The sequence below is a fragment of the Typopeltis vanoorti genome, chromosome 3 (assembly GCF_054136105.1).
Source record: "Typopeltis vanoorti isolate ZY-2024b chromosome 3, IOZ_Tvanoo_1.0, whole genome shotgun sequence".
In the NCBI taxonomy this organism is placed as follows: domain Eukaryota; kingdom Metazoa; phylum Arthropoda; class Arachnida; order Uropygi; family Thelyphonidae; genus Typopeltis; species Typopeltis vanoorti.
In genome coordinates, this window is record NC_143551.1 from 68,417,237 (window position 1) to 68,443,549 (window position 26,313).

At 33.5% G+C, this 26,313-nt stretch overlaps 1 protein-coding gene and 1 non-coding gene across 2 annotated transcripts in view; one reads left to right on the forward strand and one right to left on the reverse strand.

The window, feature by feature from the left end:
• Window positions 1-26,313, reverse strand: part of LOC150108237 (monocarboxylate transporter 12-B-like) — a 97,217-nt gene that overhangs the window by 55,084 nt on the left and 15,820 nt on the right. The window contains exon 2 of the mRNA XM_090415690.1: window positions 14,763-15,080. Coding sequence (XP_090271816.1) covers window positions 14,763-15,080 — 318 coding nt within the window. The remainder of the gene's footprint in view (window positions 1-14,762; window positions 15,081-26,313) is intronic.
• TRNAG-UCC (transfer RNA glycine (anticodon UCC)) lies at window positions 22,718-22,789 on the forward strand. Its single transcript has one exon. It is a non-coding gene; the product is annotated as a tRNA-Gly (tRNA).

Sequence of the window (26,313 nt, forward strand, 5' to 3'; positions counted from 1 at the left end):
AGTCCGAGCTTGAATAATCGTGACAGCTTTACCTTGTAGACGGGTTTGTATGTCATTAAATTTTGAAAATAAGTCCGCCAAGAGAAATAAGAATCATATTTTCTACTTGGCGGACTTATTTTTACAATTTAATGACGTACACACCCATCTACAAGGTAAAGCTGTCACGATTATTCAAGCTCGGACGATTCTTTTAGGCTTCCAAGCTAAAATAGTCTTATTTAAATCATCATTGCTACGAAAAGATTTTCAATACTTTGTGAATCTACGGCAATTGGAAGTAAAAGATGAAGACTTAGAAATATACACAAAACATCTTCAAAATTTGAGCGATCCTTTTAAATTGTGCTTTGCAGGTTTTGAAAACATGCGCATTGCGGATTGGGTTATTCACCCATTTTCTGCAGATATTGAAAATATCGAATGTAACTTAGAAGATGAATTTATTGAATTGTCAGTTGATCTTGAAGCTAAGACGCTTTTTAAAAATAAGACTTTAAGTTACTTTTGGACGAATATAAATGTTGTAGAAAAATATCCAAAACTTTCTGAAGTGGTACCCCCTTTTTGCTTGCATTTCCAAGCTCGTACGTGGTTGAAGCTGGTTTCAGACATGTTAATTTTAACAAAACAAAGAAATAAGCTAGATATAGAATTCCGTGGCAATTTAAAGCTGAAACTTACTAATTTTGAACCCAACATTGCTAATCTTGTCAAGAGTCACGAAGCACACCCTTCACGTTAGTAAATTGTATACTAAGTTAATAAAAGTCTTATTTTCATGTATATAAGGAAGATTGTATTATTGTTATTTTGTTATCTAAATTAAATTTTATATATTATTTATCCCTCCTATCAAATATGTAATGTTAAGAAGGACGTCAAAAACATATCCCTTTAACGTTAAGCCAATATAATAATATATACTACATTATACATACAATAAACACTGTAACTATAAAATAAACAATCTAAAAACTCACATAAGCGTCTTTTTTGCTCGTCCTATTATAATTTCGTAATAGTAAAATAGAGGGGGGTCAATAAAAAGTCAAGAAACTCTTGAAGGGGTCAACAGTCAAAGAAGTTTGGCAACCCCTGGACTAGTGTGTTAAAATATAAACTGTGCGTGTATGTGTGTGTGGGGGGGGAATAAAGTCGTTTTTTGGTCGAAGAATCTCATTGTTCCATGCTGATGGCAGGGTCTGGCGAGAGCAGCATGAATTAGTGACTTAGATTGGGATAATTGGAATTTCGACGGAAGCAACTAATACGACGAGACCAATCTATGAATTGTGTGTGTTCTCTGGCCGGTTTGTTTGTTTGTTTGTTTTTGCAGAATAAAACATCCGAGATTCCAAGATGAAACCCTATGGATCCTTCTATGAGACCTACCAACTCACCTTCAACTGAAAAAGCCTTTTCCCTCTTTCCAATCAACATGTTGCGGGTTCGAATCCCATCGTGGGCATGGATGCTTGTAAAAGCCTGCTCTGGACGATTTGTATAGCTCCTTGAGTTTATAAGATGGTCTTTTAACAACAGGCGGACGCTGACCAAAGTCTTTCAAAAAATCAAGCAACGTTTCAGTGCTACCACGCGCGCCGAAGCTCTAGTCCACCGACATCAACTATTACAACAACACAATGGAGAAAAAATCGCAAGCGTTTTCCTGTAATGAAGTGTAAATAATATTGGTGCTGATATCACAAGAATTCCGTTGCTTTATTGCTTTCCCTACCGTATGGGTTTTTCAGTTTATCAATTGTATGCCCTATGAAGTTCATGGAAATCTGACTTATTCAAAAGTTTCAAGCTTATTGTTCTATTGAGTGTTCTGGATTTATGATTTACTCTTTAAATTGTGTGTTTTGCATTTAACCAGACTTCAATTAATCATGGAATATAGTTTGTAGCTGTGTTTTGCGAAATGCACAGTAAGTGATAGGTTCGTTTTGTCCGTACACGAGCATGTGACAATTCCTCAGTTGTTTGTTGGATTGGTTTATTCAAATTTCGTTTCGTGGTTATAAATATCTTTAGAATAAATAAATAAAAATTGTAAGTCCACTTTAGTTTTGGTATGACCGGGTTATCATTTTTCGTTGTAAAAGAATTCTAAACCTAAACGGTTTTCAAAATTAAGAAAACAATACTCTACTTTGTACTGATGAATTTTAATGAAATTTGGTCTTCAGGATGTCTCCGAAAATATATCCACCTTAGTTTTCGCTTCAGTGGGATTAATTTAGTGGCGAAAATTAGATATTTATCAAATGTTATTCATAAATTATTACATTTTTCTTAAATTATTACTAAAAGCACATTTGCAAATTTTGCTTTCAGCCTAATTTTTCGGTTACATCATTAATCATCATCATCATCATGCATATCAAGGATTTAGGCCTAGAGTGGCCTGTTCCGGCCTTAGACGTCATCGTTCAATCATTTAAAAGGGCGTCCTAGTTTTCTTTTTCCTAATGGCTTGTACTTTAAGGCTTGTTTTGGTAATCTTTCTGTTTTCATTCTTTGAACGTGTTCCATCCATCTATGTTTATATTTTTTAATTTTTTCTATTACTGATTCTTGGTTTAATTCTTTCATAATTTCTTCGTTTCTTTTGTGATCAAATAGCGTATACTTTGCAGTTTTTCTCATAAACTACTTTTCTGCTGTTGTTAATCTTTGTTTTGTCTTTTTGTTTTATTGTCCAGATTTCACTTCCAACGTCATTTATTATTATTATTATTATTATTATTATTATTATTATTATTATTATTATTATTATTATTATTATTATTATTATTATTGTTTTTATTAAGAGAGACCTCCAGGGAGTCAGAGACTCATCGAGGGAGGCCACATACTACACGCACCAGTTATCATACTTATTCTTGAATTCATTCACACCGCTTGCACTCACAACATCCAATGGCAATTCATTCCAATCACGCACCACCCTATGAGAGAAAAATCTAGCCCTCTCCCTCTTAGCAGCAGAATTCATTCTCAGCTTCCAAGGATGACCTCTCGCCCTTTCCCCACCCTCCATAAATTGAAAAATTCCATCAATTGAAATCCTGTATGACCCTTTCAGAAGTTTTCACTTCTGAAAGGGTCATACAGGTAGGTCTCAATCACATTATCCCTCTTTCTCCTGTTTTGTTTGCTAGTGTCTGCAGTTTACAAATTCTCAATCTGTCTTCATAATCAATATTCCATAATCCTGATATCATTTTAAACACTCTCCTTTGTACTCTCTCCAGTATATCAGAATCAACGGAAACCAGGAGACCAGACCTGCCCACAATAGTCCAAGTGAGAGCTTATCAAGGCCTTGTAAAGAGTCAAAATAACATCCTTATCTTTAGGAAGAAATAATAATTGCTCGTGATCAAACTGCTGAAAGATTTTAGTAGACTCCAATAGATCAATCTCGATGTGAAAAACCTGAAACAAACTTAACTCACATGATATGATTCAGTTTGTTTTTATATTTTAATAGCTCAAAAACAAGTATAATAATCGCAAATGCTTATTTTCTTGAATAAATACTCATTTCCCTAAATTTAAGATCCCCGCATGGTTTAAGATTAAGAGACTCGATGGATACACAAGTCTCTTAATCTGGCCTCAAACATGGACGATGCGATTTCAGGAAGGATTGGTTAGTTGTTTATTAAAATTGCACCAAAGCAACCTGTCACAAGGCTTTGAGATCCGTGTATTATGCAAATTGGGTGTGTTTTAAGGCAGATTTGTTTGAAAAAGTGATATTCCAGGAACCCAAAACTCTGTTGCATGCGTTTGAGAGCAGCTAATCTTATCTTTTGAAAAGCACTTATACAATTTTCCTGTATTCTAGACAGGTTTCGAATACGACCTTTCCAATTAGGTAGGACGTTTGTGCGCCGATTACACTACGGAGGTACCCCCAGGAACGCCTGATTCCTGTTAAGTTGAGGTGCATTATATCTTCAGAAATATTAGAAGAAGGAGTTAACAATAAAAGAGCAAATTATAGGTGAAGCTGCGCAAAAATGGCGTGCTTGGGATCTCGATTATAGAACTTATGGGGGGGGGGGATAAAAAAACGATTCACAAAAAAAAAAAAAAGTTCTTTATGAAGTCGCAGGCAAAAAAAATCTCTCATAGCTATACAATGAATACCAGAGTCAGATAAACCAATGAAAAAAAAAAAAAAAACTGCAGCGATCATCATCGAGATGAAAGCGACGCATTTGATGATAGTTCTCAGGATGCTCCTCACTTCTTTGAACCCATAATTTATTCTCGGTAAGCCATTCTGTCAGCACTCAGGGATGGAAGGGTTCATTGCGTAGATTTAATTTATTTCGAAAGCAGAATGACACGTGTTTATTAGGGAACTTTTTTTGATGAAATGGTTTTAATGCTTTGAGTGCACAAAGTATGTGATATTTGAGATTTGAGAGCAGTGATCTTTTGCCTCATGTGTTCCTTTGTACCTTGGCTTGGAAATGGAAGTTATCCACGGAGTGTGGTTGAGATATTTTTCACTGCAGCTGTGTTAGCGAGGAATAACATGAACTAATATACATAGATGGATAATATTAAAAAAAAAATAAAAGGAAACGAGAGTATTATTTGTAATCCTACACATAGCCGTTTATACTGTAAACAACCGGTTGGCAATAAATATTTGGGTAAACATCTAACTGAAAATGACTTGAACCGTGCATAATTTACGGAATAAATGCATTTCATTCTGTACAAAAAAAAAAAAAAAAAAAAAAAAAAAAAAAAAAAAAAAATCAGTTCTCTCAAAAACCAATTTAAATAATGATTTACATTTACTTTAAAAAAAAGAGAGAGAGAGAGAGAGAGGAGAAAGAAACGAGAAAAACAGTCATCTCGAAATTGAATGTTGTTTACGGTTTCTGTCATCTCATTTTATGCTGAGTTAAACTGGAGGGGGGGGGTCATATTTTTATAGGGCGAGTTGTTTATTTGTAAAGAATCATTTTCTAAACTTTAGGAAGATTAATATTTAAGCATCATCGACTTTGCAAAAACTCCATAAGAAGTATTTTATGGTGCCTGAGGGGATTCAAAGAAGAAAATTCAAAAACAAAGATTATTAAAAAGAAGAAAAAGAAACGATTCGATGTGTTACAAAGCAAATAATCCACTTGATGATTGATATAAATTAGTGGGTTTTCCCCTTCATGCAAAAGGCTCGTGGCACGTTGAGTGGGCGACAGGAACTTTATTACCTGTTTTTTAAAAGGGAATTATGCTTTATAACGTCACCTTCCTTGTCTGTGTTTGTATACAAATATTTGACATTTGTATATAGCTGTCAAAAATTAAATTAAGAAGTTGTTTTGTGCCCCAAAATATTGATCTAATAATAATAAAATTAAGTACTGCATTTGGAAATACTGTTATTATTGAAAAAGTTCGAATTTCTCATTAAGTTAGACTGTGATACGAAATTCTTTTATACTCTTTATTCTAAGTCTGTCTTGTATTTAAGTTGCCTATTCCAAACAAACAAATAAACAAAAAACTAGTGAGATTAAGCTGGAATGAATTTGCGGGATTAATATCGGCGGGGAACATGAAACATAAAACTAAATTAATTAAACCTCGAATCTACGACTCTTTAAGTTTAAAAAATAACAAAAACAAATTGAAAGAGCTAAATAATGCGTTCAGTCAGTCACAGTAATTGCCTTGTGTCCACTTATGCAGTTATGGTGTCTGAGGGGATTCAAAGAAGAAAATTCAAAAACAAAAGATTGTTAAAAAGAAAACGTGCCTAACTAAGAGGATTAAATATATGCATGAAGGTCTATCAAAAGAAAGAGAAAATAACGTTTGATTCGCACTAATGCTTTCTTCATAATACAAAAGTCAAAAAGAAAAGAAACGAAAATAAAAAGGATCCATCAAAAACGCATTGCCGTGTTTCTGTCTATTTGGTCAAGCGGTATTGTGCACAATTAATACAAAATTGTGAAATTTTCCATAAATGGTGTCCCAAACCACCTGGCGCCATCTATTATTCATGTGGTGAACTATCGCCTATTCTGCCATCTATGTCAGTTGACTGAACTATACATTTTATTGAATGGTGAATTAGAGCATCCTTTTTTGGTCTTCCCAGGCCTTTAAGCTCTATAAGCTGCCAGTTATCCAGTTCCATCACCTCAATTTAGTAGGATAAGGTTGTCTTATGTCTATTTGTCCGCAAATTGTTTTTGCTCTGTGAATATAACTTCGGAGGGAGGGGTGAAACCCTTCCACCTCCATATAACATAGGCTACTCAACTTCAGTTGAAAAGCTCTTGTAGAAGTACCTTGCATCTTAGGCGAGATTCGAACCCAGGCCTTTCCAGTTAAAGGGCATCGTTGATATACTGGCAAAGCATTACGAGAACAGATATCCTAGAGTAGTAGCGTAGTGCTACATAGAAAATAATCTAATACCTACAGTACTGATTCCTTCTTTAGCTTAAAATATATTGTATTATACGTACGAATGCTTTTATACCCAGTCCGAGTCATAGCCGTCTCTTCTTATGTGTGCCTTCATCTACACCAAAATTCTAAACTTCATTATCGTAGTGTCTGTTTGTTTTATTTAAAATATTAAACTTTTGGATTAAACTGAAAATGAGTTGGATAATATTCTTGTATTTTCTTTTCCATCATTTCAGAACATTCCACTGGCGATTTCCCAAAATGAGCATAAAATTTTACATCAACATTCAGTTTTGCACCTGGTTGGCCGAGAGATTAGCGTATCCAGCCAAGAGGCTGTGGATTCGAACCCCACCAAGGGCATGGATGTTTGTGATTGTCCTACTAACCAATTACCATATGTACTGCTATGTCCTAGCTCAGTATGACGTTTGATGTCTTTACGCCATAAAAAAAAAAAAAAAAAAATCTAACCAAACCCTTCTAGAACGCTTGTAACTTTTAGCCATCTCAAGTACACAGTGATCCAAGTGACATCTGAGCAAAGCCTTATAAAGAGGCACAATGACTTTCTTATCCTTACGTGGTTATTACAGTATTACCTCAAGATTCGTTTCAGCAATGCAATTATCCTCTGAGTTGTATTTGTAATCTTTGCTATATGGCCCCCTAAATTTCAATTTTCTATCTACTAAACCTCCAAGATCCCTAGTCTGGTTAGTTTCTTCTAACATAATCCTTTCAAAATTATATGCCATTGGATATCTCATTACATTAAACTACATAACTTTATATTTACTAGGATTGAATTGATAGCCATTTTCATATGCACACAATTCAAAGCATGTCGAAATCATGCTGCAAGTACTGCATATCAGCAGCATTCCTGATTACCCTGCCTATCTTTGCATCATCATCAACAAACGGCTGCACGTGTCATTCATATAAAAATTAAATAACATTGGACTGAAGATTGCTGTGTGTGGTACACCATGGTCACCTTAAATCTAGCACAGTCTCGCACCCCCGTATATCACTTTTTGATATCTGTCAGCAGTCTACTCTCTTGTCCTCGCCAGTATTTTATAATCCAATCCCATTTTTCCAGTTTATGCAACAGAATATGAGTAAGTTGCTCAAACATGATCTTTTTTAGTAAACTCACGCTGTTCATTGCAAAGTAGAGATTCTCTGCCAACCCATTTCTGTATACGAACTCTTAATCAAAATCTTAACCACCATCCCAGAGATATCGACAGGTCGATAGTTAGACACGTCAGCCTTTGCACGACCCTTGTGCCAACGGATTCTCGTGCATTCTTTCCACTCATGTGGAATCTTCCCTGTGCTGACTCGAATTATTTTGCATGGTCAGAGGAACAGCCTATGTTGCAATTATAACTCCGAAATAAATAAAAAATAGTATTCAGAAGTGCAGGAGGCACTTCAATTTAAACTCACGCGGATATTATATAAGATACTAATGAAAACTGTGGTCAAGAAATGTTGGCTTTAGAGAGTTTACGAAATCATTACGTTGCTTTAATTCATGATAAGCAGTCCAGTATCATAACACAAAATTCGACAGTGAGAGTCTCCAGAGCTTGGAAGGAGATGAAGAAAAAAAAACATCTATTTCTTTTTTTATGCTGTGATAATAGAACTATATAGAATACCGAATTTCGTGCTTCGAATTCATTCGGTTTAGTTAAGGCAAAACCTCACAATGCGGAAGTCCGAGCAGTTTGGGGCCACCGTGTGAGTAAAAGGAAGCGATATACTAAATTTGATGGTATAAGAAGGGAGGATAAGGAAGAAGCTATATTTTACGTTGTAGGAAACGTTGAGAAACATTGTCCTACTTTCTCCTATAACCCACGATCAGTGTACCAATAATAATAATACAAGTTTTTATTTATTTAATTTTTTTTTAAAGGTAATACATGAATGTATAAATAATACGGATTTTAAATGCAGATATTTATCGAAAAAAAAATGTAAATAGTGCAGTAACAAATCATACAAATGGATGTCGGCATCGTAAAGACTTTTATTATTGGTGAATAAGTTCAGCACAAGCTCCGACACTTTGGGAATAACCATAGATATAGCGTGTGTAATGTCTTTTAACACTTGTGATGTGCACACTTAGTCCTTTACTTAACTCTTTTGGGAGGGAAAAATCTGAGCGTGTAAGGTTGGGACTAGGAAGCAGCCAAATGATTGGTACTTTTCTACTCGAGCTCCTAATTGGAAACAAGATTCCAATGTGCTCAGGCATTCTTGTAGATTGAAATTTCTCAACATTGCTAGTTTTTTTGTTTTTTTTTTATTATATCACTGCCTGATTTATATATCATCATAAATTAGATAGATAGATTCGCTTCGATTTTTCGTTACAATGATTTTGCAATTATAAAACACGCTGAGCTTTTCTGTTGTTATTTCTATTGTGGATCCATCGCTATCTTGACATCTACTGATTACAGTAGAATGGATATGCATGCATGACATGAACTTAATTCTGCTTCAGGATCTACTTTGAGGTCTTGAGATTATACTCAAAACTATTATTTCCTACTTGAGATGATGTCGAATCTTTGGTTGCAATATTATTTGATTTCTCTTCGCTTCAGAACTTGTTTTATAGGAGATGATTGTCTCTCCTTTAAATGACAATATAAGATAATTAACGTCGTGGTCTAAAAAAAAAAAAAAACAATGATAATCTCTTTTAAATTAGAACGTAGAATTACTTCTTTAATGTTTTAAAAAAAAAAAAAGTCAATATTCGATGCCAAATAATCTAAGATATTTTAAATGCATTTTGTATTGGTAGAAAGCAAACTTGGAGTTCCACTCTTAATTCTTTCAAATAGTTTCTTGCGTCTATCGAATTTTGACTCCTAGAGCTGCTACAAGGCATTCTAACATGTCTTCCCCAAAAAGCACAAGCAGGACAAAGTTAAAAATAAGAAATCGGACGAAGACAGGAAAGGAACTTGTAAAAACTGTAACATCCAGAAGAGGGGTGGGTTGCCACATTCCATGCTCACGTGTGGCACAATTTGTCTCGCTAAATAGTCTGAGCATGTGTCACACACACACACACACACACACACATACACACACAGACTCGCGTCGTTTAGCAACAACCGACACCTGAATTTACTAGCAACTTCCTTTAACACTAATGAACACCGACACATCGAAGCGTGGTCGAAGTACCTTGAGTTTCTTCCCCCCCCCCAGCTTGCGTCATCACTCAAATGTGTTTTCTTCAGCGTGGTGAGACAAGGACAGATGCCATTTTAGATGCATTCAGGTCATACATCTGTAACGCGATGCTAACCAAACATCGCTTATCAAAATGGTAACAAGCCCCACGCTACAGTGGCGTACGTGCCGGTCGCTGGGAAAAAACGAACGCTGTCAGGGGTCTATGTGAAGGACACGTTACACAACTAGAGCAAGGAAGCTACGTTCAAGCGAACAGAAAATCAACGATGGAAGCCAAAACGCTCACTGAACTGATAGCCTCGGACCTAGATGGTCACACAGATGAGCCCTTCCGAGTCATTTGCCCCATTGAAGCTGTGATAGCGTGAGTAGATTATAGAAGACCACATTAGGAAAAGGAGCCTGGGGAATCAAAACGAACACCTGTTCCACTCACGACCATTAATCTTCTTTGCTTTCCTAATATTTACAGGCGTATTCAGCAGAACCCGGCCAATATTTTAACTCGGTTCATTAATATTCTAAATATAAAACTAGCAGTTGTCATGGTTACCAAACAATATGGCTCGTTAAATTTGGTTGCTAGGAAAAATAAACAGTGTTAGGTTTCAACAGTTGCTCAAAGAAACTTTTGTAATTAAACAAGTTTTTTTTAATATATTTTTTTAAGTCTAAAATTGAAATGCTTGAGGTTGTTTACGAATATGCAAATACGAGAAGATGGAGCTTTTTTTTCTTCGTAAGCAAACTAATAAATTTTACGAAAAAAAAAAAAACTTATCCACCTACTATTCTTTCATTACATACGAACGTCTTATGTTACAAATACATTATATACATTGCACTATAAAAATAATAGGCGCCTTCTCGAAATATTTAGAGGATTTTAGAGGCTATGCACATAAATTGTGTATAGCCTCTATCAAAGTAATAATAAATAAAAATAATAGGCTCTTTCTTTAAACATTTAGAATTTGTAAGGCTATGCACATAAGTTGTGATATCGAATTTGCAATAAAATCAAAAGAAAGAAAAAAAAAAAAAGGAAATGTAGAAATTGAAAGAAAAAAAAAACTAGGAACGAAATAATTATATAAATTATGTAATTATTTAAAATTTTATTTAAATTTATTTAAATATTTATTTATGAAAAAAATTATATAATAAAAACAGCTCTCGGGATATTATTATCCCAGCCACTGAAATGGAAGATGAAACAAATATCTTTACCAAAGAAATCATAGCACACAGCATAGATAAACTTAAAACTAAGAAAGCATCTGGGATTGATCAGATACACAAAAAATTCTTAAAAGCAGGAAAGGAACAACTTTTGGAACCATTAAAAATATTATTTGAAAGGATCTACAAAAATGAAGCAGTGTCTACTGATTGGACCAAATCAGTTAGCATCGGAGAACATATCAGTAAGTAATTTAGATACACTGTCTCCACTTGGGGAAAGTGATCATGTGATCTTGACTTGGGAAATTGTATTATGTGCTGAATATTCTGTTAAGAAGGGGTATATGTGGAATTACAAGGCTCTGGTGCTTATGACAAGCTGAGAAGTCAGCTTTCAAAAGTGCTATGGCATGAGAATTTTAAGGGGAGAGATGTTGATGGTGCGTGGGAGATTCTCAAGGAGTATTTAATGAAAGCTGTATCTGACTGTATTCCCAGAGTCAGGAGGAGGAGGAATCAGGTAGGAGTAAGATGGATGAATAATATTATTAAGCGAGAGTTGCAGATAAAGAGAAAGTTGTGGTATAAGTATAAAGAAAAAGGTGATGAGCATTCCCATGAGCAGTACAAGATACAGGCAAGAAGGGTAACCTGCATAGTAAGGAAGACCAAGGCTAATTATGAGAGGAAGCAAGCTGATGAGTCCAAAACAAATCCTAAGGAGTTCTTTTGCTATGTGGCAAGTAAAAGGAGGAGTTGCTTAGTGATCATTTTGCAATAGTGTACCATCTTGGTTGTGATATTGCAGTGCCGAATATGTCATTGATTGATGAGAGTCTAGTATAGAAGAATTTGAGGTGCTTAGTATATTGCAGAAACTTAATGCTAACACTACCATTGGATTAGATGGCATATCGGCCCATGTTTTAAGGGAATGCGCAAGAGAATTAGCACCTCCTCTAACTTGGCTGTTTAATTTAAGCCTCAGTTCTGGTAAAGTCCCAATTGAGTGGAAAGAGGGGGAAAATTATTCCACTACATAAGGGGGGAACTCCAGGACTGAGGTAGCAAATTATAGACCAATCAGTATATCGGGAGTGGTGGTTAAGGTTCTGGAGAAATTGATAAAAATTAGAATTCAGGACTGGGTTTACAACAATATGATACTTTATAAGGGGCAACATGGTTTTGTGAAGGGGAGATCTTGCCTTAGCAATTTGCTCACATTCTATAATGAAGTAACAATGGAGTTGGATAAAGGAAATCGTTTTTCAGTGATCTTCTTGGACTTTGCAAAGGCATTTGACAATATTCCACATGGAACTCGGTTGCATAAATTGGAACAAATGATTATGGATCCGAGACTAGTGATTTGGATTAGAGGGTGGCTAATGGATAGTTATCAAAAAGTGGTTTATGGTGGAGCGGAGTGCATTAGAAGGCAGGTGACTAGTGGTGTGCCTCAGGGCTCAGTGCTTGGTCCTCTGTTATTTAATTTGTACATCAACGATATTGGGAATAGTTTGAAAGGAGATATCCACTTGTTTGCTGATGATGCAAAACTGGGAAGAGCGACATTTAATTCAGATGATGTGAATATTTTACAGGATGACTTAAATAGGCTGACGGTTTGGGCTAAACTAAATGGCTGCCAGTTTAATGTGGCCAAGTGTAAGGTGATGCACTTCGGAAGGATGAGATCACGTGCCGTTTATTATATTGATAGAACTGAACTGCAGGAGATTGATGAGGTTAGAGACTTGGGAGTTATTGTGGACAGAGGACTTAAGTTTCGAGAGCATATTGCAGAGGTTGCCAAAACTTCACATCAGATTACATGGTTATTGAGGAACACACTGACAAGCAGAGATAAGGAAGTGATTGTCCCACTTTATAAGGCATTAATAAGACCTCATTTGCAGCAACAATAACAATGAAATAAAATAAAATAGGAGGCAATTCCTTTCATTCCACCTCCATAATATGACCTTGATCAATTTCTAATCAAATGCGGAAAGATAAAGGGAACATTGAATTCATTGATCAGATAAATCGAGCCATTATCACCACAGTACTCTAAACTGGTTAGTAAAAATAGAGTAATAATAATAATAATAATAATAATAATTTTTTTAACATTTTATTATGTCTCAGATAAATTACATACATAGATACAATAATAATTATATATATATATATATATATATATATATATATATATATATATATATATATATATATATATATATATATATATATATATATATATATAATATTTATAATACATTACATTGTGAATAACAGATACTTGCAAGTTAATAAAAAATGTCATTTAAAAAAAAATAATAACAATAATAATAATAATAATAATTTTTTAATTAAAATTTATGATTAAATATTTAAATTACATGTGATACATACATTGCGTACATACATACATACATTTGATTACATATGATACATACATGTTCTTGTGAATGGATTTTACTTTTTGAAATTTGCTTTTTAGGGGAAGATTCCATATGATTCGTACATTACTTTACATTACATGCATTTGATTACATAGGTTACATACAATGATTAAATTTTTTAAATTCAATCCTTTTTTATTATTAAAATTATGATTACATACTTACAACACATAATATTACATATTTACAACAGGTTTAATTCTGTTTTTTTTTTTTTTTTGTAACAATGAAATTCGTGCAGATTTTTCTTTCTTTTCTGTATAAATGTATTATATTCTTTATTTGGAAGGCACTTCTGATTTCTTCCTCGAAGCTTTGCAGAGCTTATCTGAGGAAGATAATAGATGGCGGTGGTTTCGTGGTTATGTTTCTATACTGGTCGCAAGCCAGGTGTTGATTTTACTGTTTGTTTGTACGTGCTGGGAAGACTTCAACTGCTATTACACAGTTCAACTTTTTATTTTTGCAAGTAGGGTTGGATTTGAACTTGGTGTGTTTGTTTGTATCCTTGTAGTAATGTTTTTTGAGAGGGGTTTGTCATAGGTTTTGTGGGGGGGGGGGACAGAGAGAGAGAGAGAGAGAGCAAGAGAAATTTCTCTAATTTTCATTCTCGCTATAATATTTATATAGCGCCTGTTTCAGCTCTCTACATGTTCCTAGGTTTCTGTCGTCGAACGGCAGTTTGTTTATCATGTCAGGTATGAAGAAGTTTCGGGTGGCTTTGCCGTAATGATTGTTGTACTTAAATGTTATGTAGTTTGTTGACTGTGGTCTCGTTTTCTGATATGTTGTTCTGGTTACTCTATAGGTTGGGTGGTAGTAATGTTTTAACATGACTGTGTAGTGGCATAAGTGTTTCACCTTAAATATTTTGTGTTGTGTCCGTGCTGCCTGCATAAGTGTGTTCCCAGAATCAGTTTTACCATTTTATCCTGCAACCATTGTAACCTGTTAAGTCTGTAGTCTGCACAGAATGCATATGATGTGATTGCGTATCTTAAAATGTTTTCACATAATGCTTTATAGATTAGTATTTTTATGTTTGTCGGGGCTATGTCTTTTAATTGGTATAGTTTGCTTGCTATTATCCTAAGTTTGGTGTGTAGGTAGTTTATATGGCTATTCCAACTTTGATCAGTTGATCAATAATAATAATTGGATATCATTGTTATCATGGAGAAGTTATAGGCCGAAGTTGCATTTTCTTTTTTTCTTTACTTTTATTCCCCCCCCCCCCCTTTAATACTCCATTAAGATCAACTTACGTTTTCTAGCATAAATATTTTTGTAAATTTTTAACTGGTTTCAGACATTCCTTGGTCTCTTCCCAGAGCGTTCAGAGACGGATGCGTATCACAAAATATCAGACATTTAATAATAGATACAGTTATCACTAACCTGAACTGAGGTAGCATCCTGATAACAAGGAACCAATCCATGCTGTTTTGCTCTTTGGAGCTTGAAAATAGCGAAGATACTCCACGAAAAAGATACCGTAGCTGTAGGCAATACCATCGACTATCATATTGCATAAAAAAGATGCTGCCACAACTACCCATCCCCAGCCACCATCAGGAGGCTCAGGAGGTTCACACGTGCATGTTTTCCTTCCGTCATGGTCTCTAGATCCCAGATGAACACCTTTTCTGTCTTGTCCGATGAATGAAAGTGATGGAAGATCGTTGAGTTGAGTATCTGTTTCTTCAGTGATTTTATCTAGTTAAACAATAGACTGTTGTTAGTTAATAGATATTATAACCATGGGAATTCTTTGTAATTTACTTAAATTGTATTGATTATTCTAGTGATTAATCAGTGAAATGTAAACATGTGAAATCATAATGCCAAACATTATTATGATTTTGACTTGGAAATGAGTATTTGTTCAATTCTGAGTTAACTACTCTCCGAACCAAAAATGACTAAGATGGAAATTTTTAGATTTATTTTTGTATATCTTACTCAATTAGTCTGGATCTTGGGGAAGAGATTTGGTAACAGTTATTAAGAAGCAACTGAGGTTATAGGACTCGTGCTTTATGTCTATTCATTGGTGTGTATTCTCTGAGTGATTCTCCTATTTTGTGGGAGACAGACTCTTTTCAGGAGAGAGAGAGAGAGAGAGAGAGAGAGAGAGAGAGAGAGAGAGAGAGAGAGAGAGAGAGAGAGAGAGATTTCCTTATGAGACTTTAAAACTCATCCTTAGCTGAAAACCTCTCAAATTCTCTTCGCTTTCTTGAAGGGATTTTACCTAAAAGATCTCTATGGCATTATCTGAGAACCATTCACGATTCGGGCTTATATGAGGAGCAGTGAACCATCTACATCTCCAACGATAACAAAGATTCGTAATCCACACCTTAATTGTTTGTTTGTTAAATATCTCACGCAATGCTCGTGTCATACCTTTTCTTTGTGTTGATGATGACACTTATCTGGGAATTAGCTTCCGTATTATTAGTTAACAGGACGCTATATATTATTCCCTTCAACTCCTCTACTTTCATGTTTTCCCCTTACTAAATTTAAATCTTTTACTGTTGTTCTCTTCCCTTAAAGCATGCCTACGAAGACTCATCTACTTTCCAGTCCACTGATAGGCTTACCGATCTTTTCTTCTTAAATGAACGCTGTAATTGACAAATAACATCGAATATCAGATTTTAAAAAAAAGTAAATGAGGAAGCTTCTAAATTTAGTGATTATATCTAATGTAGCTTATTTTTTTATTTTGATATTGGTCTCATACTTTCAGACGAAGGATTTTTATATACAATACCCTCCCTCCGTACATACAGTTTGGTTGGTTAATGTTCCTCTTTTCTGCATTTTAAAACGACTAGAAAAGTTAAAAATATTATATCTAACATAAAATAGTCCATACTCCAATAATAGACAACTTAAATGCGTATAAATTTTTTGCTCTACTTCCACCGGATCACGCGCGATTATATCTACCTAAGAGAGAAACAAATATATTACTAGTCACTGAACCAATGCTTCTTTAATAGTCATAGCAAATGTCTTCTGTGAATGGATGATTGATTAAAGGATGGATGGATGATTTTTTAAAGAAAATAATATTTAGGATCACTATAAAAATGTGTCTTCCTTTGGTTACAATTCGAGGTAGAAATATATTGTCTACACTTCATAAGCCAAAAAAAAAAAAAAAAACAGATGGAAGTTGAAGAAAAACATCATTTTTGACATACTCATTGAATTCTTTTCGAAAGTACTACAACTCGATAAGAGCCCTTCGAATAACATAACTTGGTTATAGACAATATAGAAATTCTGATATTGTCACGAAAACAAGGGAAAATCGAAAATTTAACTCGTTTGTAAACAAGAAGCATCCGTAACGCATTCGGTATCCACCCAGATCTTTCTTTTGGATAGAAAGATGGGTTTGAATTCCGTCTACTACGCGAAGAATCTTTATAAGAGATTTTCAGCAGGTTTCATACAAAAGTGGCAGGATTTTTTCTCCCAGAAATTTAAGTTTTTCATACCTTAAACCGTCCAGAAGAACATTAGTAATTTACATTCAAATACTTGGTCAGAAATGGGCTCTAAGAGAACTTGTAAGAACCAATGATAATGATAATAATGATGATTGTAAACAGTTATAATAAGTTTGCTGCCGCAATGTATAGTGCATATTGTGTTTATCTTCATTGGAAGATACATTTCGATGCAGTAATATCTGTTACGATTTCAAAAAAAAAATTTTTTTAAAATGGAGTAGAACTATATTTTTTAGTAAAAAATTTGAAATTATACCCCCCCTCTTTTTTTCTCACTATAATTGGACCATTTTTATTCCCAAAACGATTCAAAATTATAATAATTTAGATTTTTTAATCTTCAGCTAATCCTTGACTGAAGATTGAAAATAAATTTTATATATTCTCCCGTTGTAATTCACTTTTTATTGGCAATAATTTGGTAGAAAAAGGGTTCAGTTATGGCGGCTACTGACCTAATATTGAAGCAAATGAATTTGGGCCAACATTTTGGGACTTAGCCGACTGACTGTCTTAGCTGAAACCAGAGCAAAATAATAATGTTTCAGTTGGACTGTTTTCATGGCGAAAAACAAAACCTATCTACTGTACATAATACAAAAAAAAAAAATCGCAACTTTAGTTATGCTAATGAATGGTGTTACTACCATTAAATGCAATACGTGGAGGGATCTTGATAAAAGGTGATAGTCTAAGCCGAGGAAGGGTATAATGGTATCATGTCTCACAAAGAAATAAAAGAAACATCTTATAAAATAAAAATGAACTGAAAATTTCAGATTAAAAGCATAGCGCTTTAAAATATTTTTAAAATACTGAAAATGATTGAAAAAAATGTCAAACGCTTTTTTTTAAAAAAGTTGCATGCATAATTGTTGAAGTTACAAAAATATAAATAAATTTAACTCAGAATTTTAAAGGCATATTAAAAAGCAAATTGGAAAGGATCACAACTTTCCAAAAGAAAAAAAGTGTGATACAACGAAAGAATGATCCTTACATCATTATATCAATAACATATCACGAGAAAACTGACAATAAAATAAATAAGCATTTATTTCCTCAAATTTTATTTTATATGTAAATCATTTATTTCCATGTTAAACAGAATATAAATATTTACCGCTACTGTCTAATTTATTCAATTAATTAATTTTTTTTTTAATCCGAATGATTTTCTCTTATGAAATCAAAATCTACATAATCGCTATCATGCTTTTATCAACGGTATTTATTCCAACTGGCTTCGAGGACCAAAAAAATAAAAGAAAACTATTTCCGCTACTAGAGGTCGCCGTGTAATGAAGATAATGCGTCAGTGTCGTAATCGGGAAATTTTTACCATGGTCTCAAAACAGCGAGGTTATTTTTAGCTTATTGATTAAAGCTCAGAATACTGAGAATACCTTGGAAATACTGTGACAAATAAACGTAATATCAGACTGCACTTGAACATTTTCATCGCGCATCTGCAATTTGTTAAGCCTAGCTGTTTTTCAATGGCTTCAGACATCATATGATACTGTTGATTTAAAATATCAGATCGATGGAATAGTATGCTGACGAATTTCTACTGTTTTTATAATTATCATAATTAAGAATTTCTCTGAAATCACCATAATACTTCCGCTAAACACTAGGTTTTGAATTTTTTGTGATTATATAACATGTAAATATTTTATCATAATTTACTGGTATATACAATTCAGTCTGCGCCACCTGGAGGCACAAGATATGTTGCATATGAGAGTTTATCGAAAAAACTTGTATATACTGGACTAGTCGTTTATTTAAATATTTTGCCATTTATTTCTTCAATTTCTGTTCATTTTGATGGTTAAATTATAATAATAATTAAAAATTAGTTTTATATTGTTTTATTATTTTATAAAAGTATTTAGTTTTATTATTTTATACTTAACTCATCATATACGCTTAAACATGGCTTCATTTACTTGTTCATTCATTTATTTTAGATAATAGATTAATTTGGAAAAAAATTGTCCATAGGAAGTTAGCAATGATGTGACTTTTTCATGCAGTATTATCGTAATATCCCGTACACCTTCTCGCTGAGGGTACATGTCAAGAATTTTTATGATTATTATGTTTTTATTAATTCCTTAATTTAAAAATAAATTCTAAGTTTTTTTTTCATCCAAAATGACAATTCAATTGAGATGAATCGATGAATTAAATTGGTAGATGCTATTTTTAAAAATATGCCCCGGTTTCCCTGTTGTGTCACACTACAGATGAGTCATATTGCCTTTGAAGAGTTTTGAATCAATAAAACTTGGCAAGCAAATTCAAAATATTAGAAATATAAAAAGAGAAATAGCATCAAGGAGCAATTGCAGATGATGGAATAGCTTATTAAATTTGATTTTGGATGAAATAAGCTATTTTTGGATGCAGGTTGAATGTGTTCTAACTGTAAAGAAAAACCCTTGCCTATTCGTCATTTGTTTAGGTGACAAATTACAGTAATATGAGGTGATGTCTTTATCGAACTGTACTAAAGGAAATTTCTGAAGCACCTGCCAGGTGATTCACGGCAATATTACTGTCATGTGAATCATTTCATCTGAAAATTTCCCGATAGACTCAGAATAAAAAAGCGACAATTAACAAAGCAGAGAACGAATATAAGAAAAGTATTATATTGAGTAAGATATTTTAAAAATTCCGATTTAGATTTATTTATTATGAAGCAGTTAATTAGATAAGGAACACCATAATAAGTATAAAATACAATTGCTAATAGGAAGAATTAGTGCTAGCCTTAAGAATCTGGGAAGTAGAGCTGCCAGAATGATCTGTCATGTAGGAGTTTGAAACAGCAAGATAAACACCGACTACCACTCATTTTATTAAATTTTAATTTCTTTAACATTTATCATTTACACTTAGTTAGTTGTAATGACCAACTTTATTTATGGAAATCTTAAAAAAAAAACGTTTTAGAGGTGATCAGCTAATGGATGGATCGGAAAAATAGTTGACATTGCAGATGAATAGCTATTAGGTTGTTCCAAGAATTGAATTAAAAGATACTACGTATAGTAAATATATAAGATAGTGGTAGAATCGTATTATAGATGCCAAAAAAGGATTATGGACATAAACAATAATCTTGGAAACATTTCCAGGAAAGCTATGAAGCGTAAAATTAATATGTGTGCTTTATGGAAAGCAACGATTCAGTGAGTAGTTTGATTAATTCATTTCTCTCAAAAGAAACTCGAGGCATTTTAATAAGGTTTTATGGACATACATGTTTAACAGTTGTTCAGCGGAGAAATGATGCCCGGGGAGAAAGAAAAACCTGTTTGTTTTTTTTTGTTGTTGTTTTTATGGTGAAAAAATAACAAAAAATATTGCCTAAATATAAGCGATGTGATATTTAAGCAAAGAGAGAGAGAGAGAGAGAGAGAGAGAGAAAGAAAAAGACGGCTGAGTAAAAGAAAGTATTCAAGAAAAATCAGACGCATATAAGATTATACACTTGATTCTAATCGTCCATGGCAGTAATAAGAATGACCAATATTTAACTATTTTAATTTGCAAACAAATCAAAACAAAGGATCAGAACAAATGAGAAATAAGAAAAATGAACAGAAAGAAAAATATTTTCCCAGAGAGTATATAAAAATAATTATTTTAATTAAAAAAAAAGGAAGAAGAATAAAACCAATAATGTACTAGACTTCACTGTTTCTCACAAAAACTTTGAAATTAGGGGAATTACTTTCTTATGTGTGTGTGTGCGTAAAAAAATTCGTAATGTCGACAAAATTAAAAAAATATAAATATCAAATAGACATGCCATTATTATGTTTGTTTTTGTTTGTTTTGTTTTAGTAAAATAAAATGTTCTAACTCTTTTTTTTTATTCCTACAAATCAAGTAAGTCACCTTATTTTAGTCCTGACAGTTTGAAAAACAGCCGACCCTACTTTTATTATTGCTTCAAATTCACTGCACATCTGCAACAGCTACTAGGCGACAAAAATGTATTTCTAATCCTAAATGAATTGGAGTAAATCCTCCCCCCAATCTTCTCCTTTCAACGTGAATTGAAAAGTGGATTTAATCTGTCTGAAATGCACGAAAATTTAAAAAGTAGTTTGGATTTTATTAAATACGGATATGTTGAGAAAATGTTTTAAAATATGTTTCTCATTTGCATACCTGGACCACAAAAATTTTGGTTCCTGAAGTAGGCAATTGTTATTCCAAAACTGAATTAACTGGTTTCGCATAAAAGAATTTCTCACTATCAAGATTATCAGTTGTGGAGCAAAAATCCTTAACCGAGGTAAATATTTCCCTTTTACATTAGTTTATTATTAAGAATAAAATAAATTAATATTTACTGATTGTCCTGGAAACTTACAAACTTAATCTAGAACTTTAGTTTGATGCGCTGTTACCGCTGTTATCTGTGCTTTTGACTCCAAAGTCTGATATTGAAATTTTGGAGATTTTATTTTCTTTCTTTCCCTTAATGTAGAGGTTCCTTCTCTCTTGGTTAGATAATTTGATTCACAAAAAAATAAATAAATAAATACAAGTCAATAAATAGGTTAAACCTTGACAATTCAAGTCTATCGTTACATATTTTTTTCAAGGGCGAGTTGGATAATTCTAGAGATCAAACGTAGAATTTTCCAAGCGCTCCGGGCTTCAAATAATTTCACAAATAAATACTTTCATAAACATTCAGGCTCACGGTAGGATTCGAAGACACATTCCATTTGCTGGATAGTGGAGATGCTAGTACTCGTGTCAGCTTATACTTTTTATCATAGCATTAGTATTATTAATACTAAAATCAATTTTTAGACCATATTAGTTATCGTTTCTAGATAAATGATGACTCTGAGGCAAAAGGGTGAAATTTAACTCGCTCTTTTTTCCAGGAAAATAAATATACTGTATTTCCTCTTCAGACATTGAGATCATTTTACTGATTCTTAATTTAATTAATAGTTACTTGGGAAATTACTATTTTTTATTAGCATATATTAAAACGTATTTAAAGCAATGATATGCTTTCGATAGAAATTTAGTTTTATGTAGTTTCTGATCCAAATCATAAGCATGAAATTAAATTTAGACAGAAGAAAAATTTTGATGTGTGACTGAAAATATTTTGTATTTATATCTGACGTAAACAATTGTTATTCTTTAAACGGTGCCGAAGCTAGCCGATGTGACAATTGATAATCAAATTTTTCTGACTTGTATTTCGAAAGATTATAGCCAGAAGGTCGGAGGATATGTGTCGTGAATTTAGGTGAGGCTATTTTCCAAAAACAATACGATGGAAGTTGTATAATTTTTCCCTATGCTACTAAGGTAAATAACTTTTATAATGTTGTCATGGCGAGTTCATGTTTTATTCACGATCGTTCTTGTGTTCCCGTCCACCTTTTGCCTTTATTTATGTGTATCGATGCGCACCGTAGCTATCACTAAAGGTTTCCAGTTACATGACCCCTTATTGTAAGTCTTGTCCTCATTCGACTATAAACTTGTGAGTACGAACGACCTGATGAACTATTGCCGGCAAAGGTTGGTCGACTGGTAGAGCCTTTGCTACCAATGGCTTAGTTAAGTAAGTTTGAGAGCGGTTAGTAGTCGGAAGAACCAATCGTTCGATGCTGTTGGCACACTCTCCCTCGATGAGTCTGGACTCCCTGGAGGTGTCAGATAACAAGAATATACTTGTTCCGCACTATCCTTATGAAATAAAGTTTTTCGTTGTACATAAGGAATCATTTGAAGATATAAGGAAAATTGGCACATTTTATATGTGCGACGGTGGTATAGTGGTTAGCATAGCTGCCTTCCAAGCAGTTGACCCGGGTTCGATTCCCGGCCGTCGCAGAATTTTTTTTTTAATTTCTGTTTAATACTTTTTTTTTTTTTTTTTAAATCAAAGTGACATATTTAATCACCATTGTGATATCTTTTTTTTTTAAATTAGATATTCAATTTACATATTTTTTTGTATGTAAACGCAATGATTCACTTTAGATTCAGCATTTTGAAAAACATCATTGCCCTTATTTGCAAAGAGCAGACTGTTTTTTATGTGTACAGTACTTATTTTAACCATAGAATTATTACTTGACAAAGTTACTACCATAAGCGATTGTGTGTTTGCGGCCAAACGTCTCTTGGTATAAGTCATTAGAGAGAAGCATGGAGACTGCGCAATGTAGTTAGCTACGAAAAACAAGGATCTACCTGGTCAGCTTCGATATGTGGCTTAAAAGAATTAAACCGCATAATTCATACTTTTCACTAGTGTTCAATTTTATTTCTGTTTGCCTTTGCATTTATACTGGGCATCTTCATATGCCCGGCGTAGATGCAAAGGTATATTATAAAAAGAAAATTTTAATATTCGCATATTAATGAAAGTGAAAATACCGATATCGGTTCTCGTGCATTATGGCGCAGATTTTTATTGTTGTTATACTGATTAGCGGAGAATTTGCACAATAGCCGATAGAAATTGAATTTTAGAGAGAGAGAGAGAGATCGTAATATTCAAATTTCTGTTTTATGACAGAAATAATATTGCTAATAAAATATATAGATGTGTAAACTCCTTAAAATGATTCGATAATCAGAAAACGGACAATTAACATTTTACACAACGTAGAAAGAGTATCATGATCTCTTTCTACGTTATGAAATGGTTTCTCTCTCTCTCTCTCTCTCTCTCTCGCTCGCTCTCTCTTTCTTTTATGGAAGGAGTGAGAGTGGAAAAACGTAACACATTGACAAAGATCCGATTCCTTTATTGAATGTCAAAAATTAAAAGAGCAGCTCCGAAAATTCAGCTTAAAAAAAAGTAAATTATATTTTATTAAGAAAAATGAAACTATAAATATATCTCATTATTTCAAAAATACACGTATATCACCGTAATAAAAATTAAAAAAGAAAACTTACAAATAATTAAACCACTCTTTGCGGGTACTTTTTCTTGACCTCATAGATAATTTGATAAATGGCATGCGACTAATTATATAAATGGTAAGTAATAATTAGAAATAAAACACAGGAATTAGTTTCGTACGCAGCGGTGTAAATATTGTAATAAATGTTGCGCTGCGTCGACAGATCATACGTGAATAATCTGTTTTATGCGAAATGTGTATTTAGTGCTGGTCGGTGCAGAATATCCCCCCCCCCAATTTTTTTAAAATATTAAAGTAACGAAACATGGATTCATTTAAAAATAATAAAAAATATATGATTTTTCTTTATTTATGCCGATGGTTCTGTACTTCTAATCTAGAAGGATGTTACCTCTCAAAGCAGGCAAAACATTTCTTTATAAAAATTTCTGAATTTTTCAGATATATCTTAAAAATAAAAATAAACCACTAAAATCGCCTCTCCATTATAATAAGTAGTAGTACACCATAATAAAATCACGAGATATAATAAACAATAAAAACATAACGACGCCATCTATCGTCGAGGAAAAAACTATTAATTGTATCCTATATATAATGTGGGATCAAAAAGTTTTCGGATTGTGTTTTCTTTCTCTAAGATACCCCCCCCCCCCTCTTCAAAATAATTCCCTTGCTACATACATAATATGTAGCAAGGATCTCAAGGTAGTCGAAGTATCTCAAAGTAGCTCACACAGCAGCGAACAAGGTTGCTGATCCCCTGGCTTAAGTCCTCTCTTAAAACACGTCCTCAGGTGCATTTCTTCGCTTATGAAACGTGGAATAATCCTTGAACTGAAAACTATTATAAGATCCTGCCAATTTTTTTGCAGGAGAAGCGAAAAAGGTGAAAGTGAAATACAATAGCTGAAGAGCAATATGAAAAGAAATAATAAATTAATGAATTTTTTTCTCCAAATAAAAGTCCCATCGGTGACACTGAAATGTTGGCGTATTGTATCACGCAAGATAAAAGTTCATCTCCTCCAGAGGCCCTGCTTGGACTACGTGCTATTGTAGTTTGTTAGTAGCCAGAATTCTGAGAACTGGAGAAAGACTAAATCATTACTGAGTATTGTATTTGTTAAGGGATACTCGTGTTACAATTCTCTGGTCGCCTTTTATAGTTGAGTAACAAATGATTGATGAGGGTATTGCTTTGGATTTACCAAAAGATTTTACAGGTTGCCACCTGACAAATCGATATTTAAGTTGAAACGTATGGATTTAGATATGGCGTTAAGGAATTGGATTAGCCACTGGCTCTCTTATAGTAATCAAAGGGTTGTTGTGTATTAGGGGAAGCAATGTCAGCAAAAATCTGACAAAATCAGATTTCACAGGGCTCAGCACTGGGACAATTAACATTCAACTTTTATGTCAACGATATTGTAATGAATGCAGTGAGATATTCAGTTTAAGCTGAATGATGTGCATACTATTACGATATAACAGTACTTAAATACACACCCACTTGGATAATGCGTCTCACATGAATTTTTTAAATAGCTATAAAAGTAAATAACGTACTCGATTCACTCGAATAAATGACCTTAACCCATTTTAAAGGACAAAGCAAATGATATCGTTTGAACTTGAGCCAAAAGATTAAAAGAGTTGAATAGTTACATATTTTATTTCTTCTTCTTCTCCTCAATTGCGAAAGAAGAAATCGCTTACGATGATAATTTATGGAATTTGTTTTATTTATTTTTATTTTAATGTAGTAAGCAGTGATTAAATCAGAAAATAATTTAAAAAAAAAAATCAGATAAATTTGGAAAGTACTGCAACACACACACACACACACACACACACACACACACACACACACACACACACACACATCAAATAAATAGCAATTAAAATCAGGAACATTGCTTTGTGTAGATGCTCTCTGAAATTTCTTTCAGTTTTAATAATTATCAATAATGTTAATAATTAAGGTTCAGTTCGATATAGAATTTAATAATTTTTCCTGGTACAGCTGCTGATGGATGAAATATCAAGTTCTTAAAATTCACTGCTATTTAGTACTCAAGGAATGTCTCAGGCCAAAGAATGAGACCATATTTACATACTAAGAACGATAGCTTACGTCATGAATTAATGAGCGTCGTTCACCATGGAGACTACGCTCCAGGAGACAGGAAATAAGTGATTTCATTGCGATTGTGAGCAGGAGTTGAACTGCGGGGAACTTATACATATTCCAAAACAGGGGTGAGGGAGAAGGGAAGGCAACATAAAGGATAACTACTAAAAAAAAAACTACTGAAAAAGATACTAATGAGCACAGAGAGAGAACGAAACTGTTCTTCTTTATAAGACTTGATATGACCATCTGCACTACGATCCCAAATCCCTTGAGATGAGATGAGAGAGAGAGAGAGTAGTGTAGTGTAGTTTAGAAGCCGATAACTAAGGTGATATCTA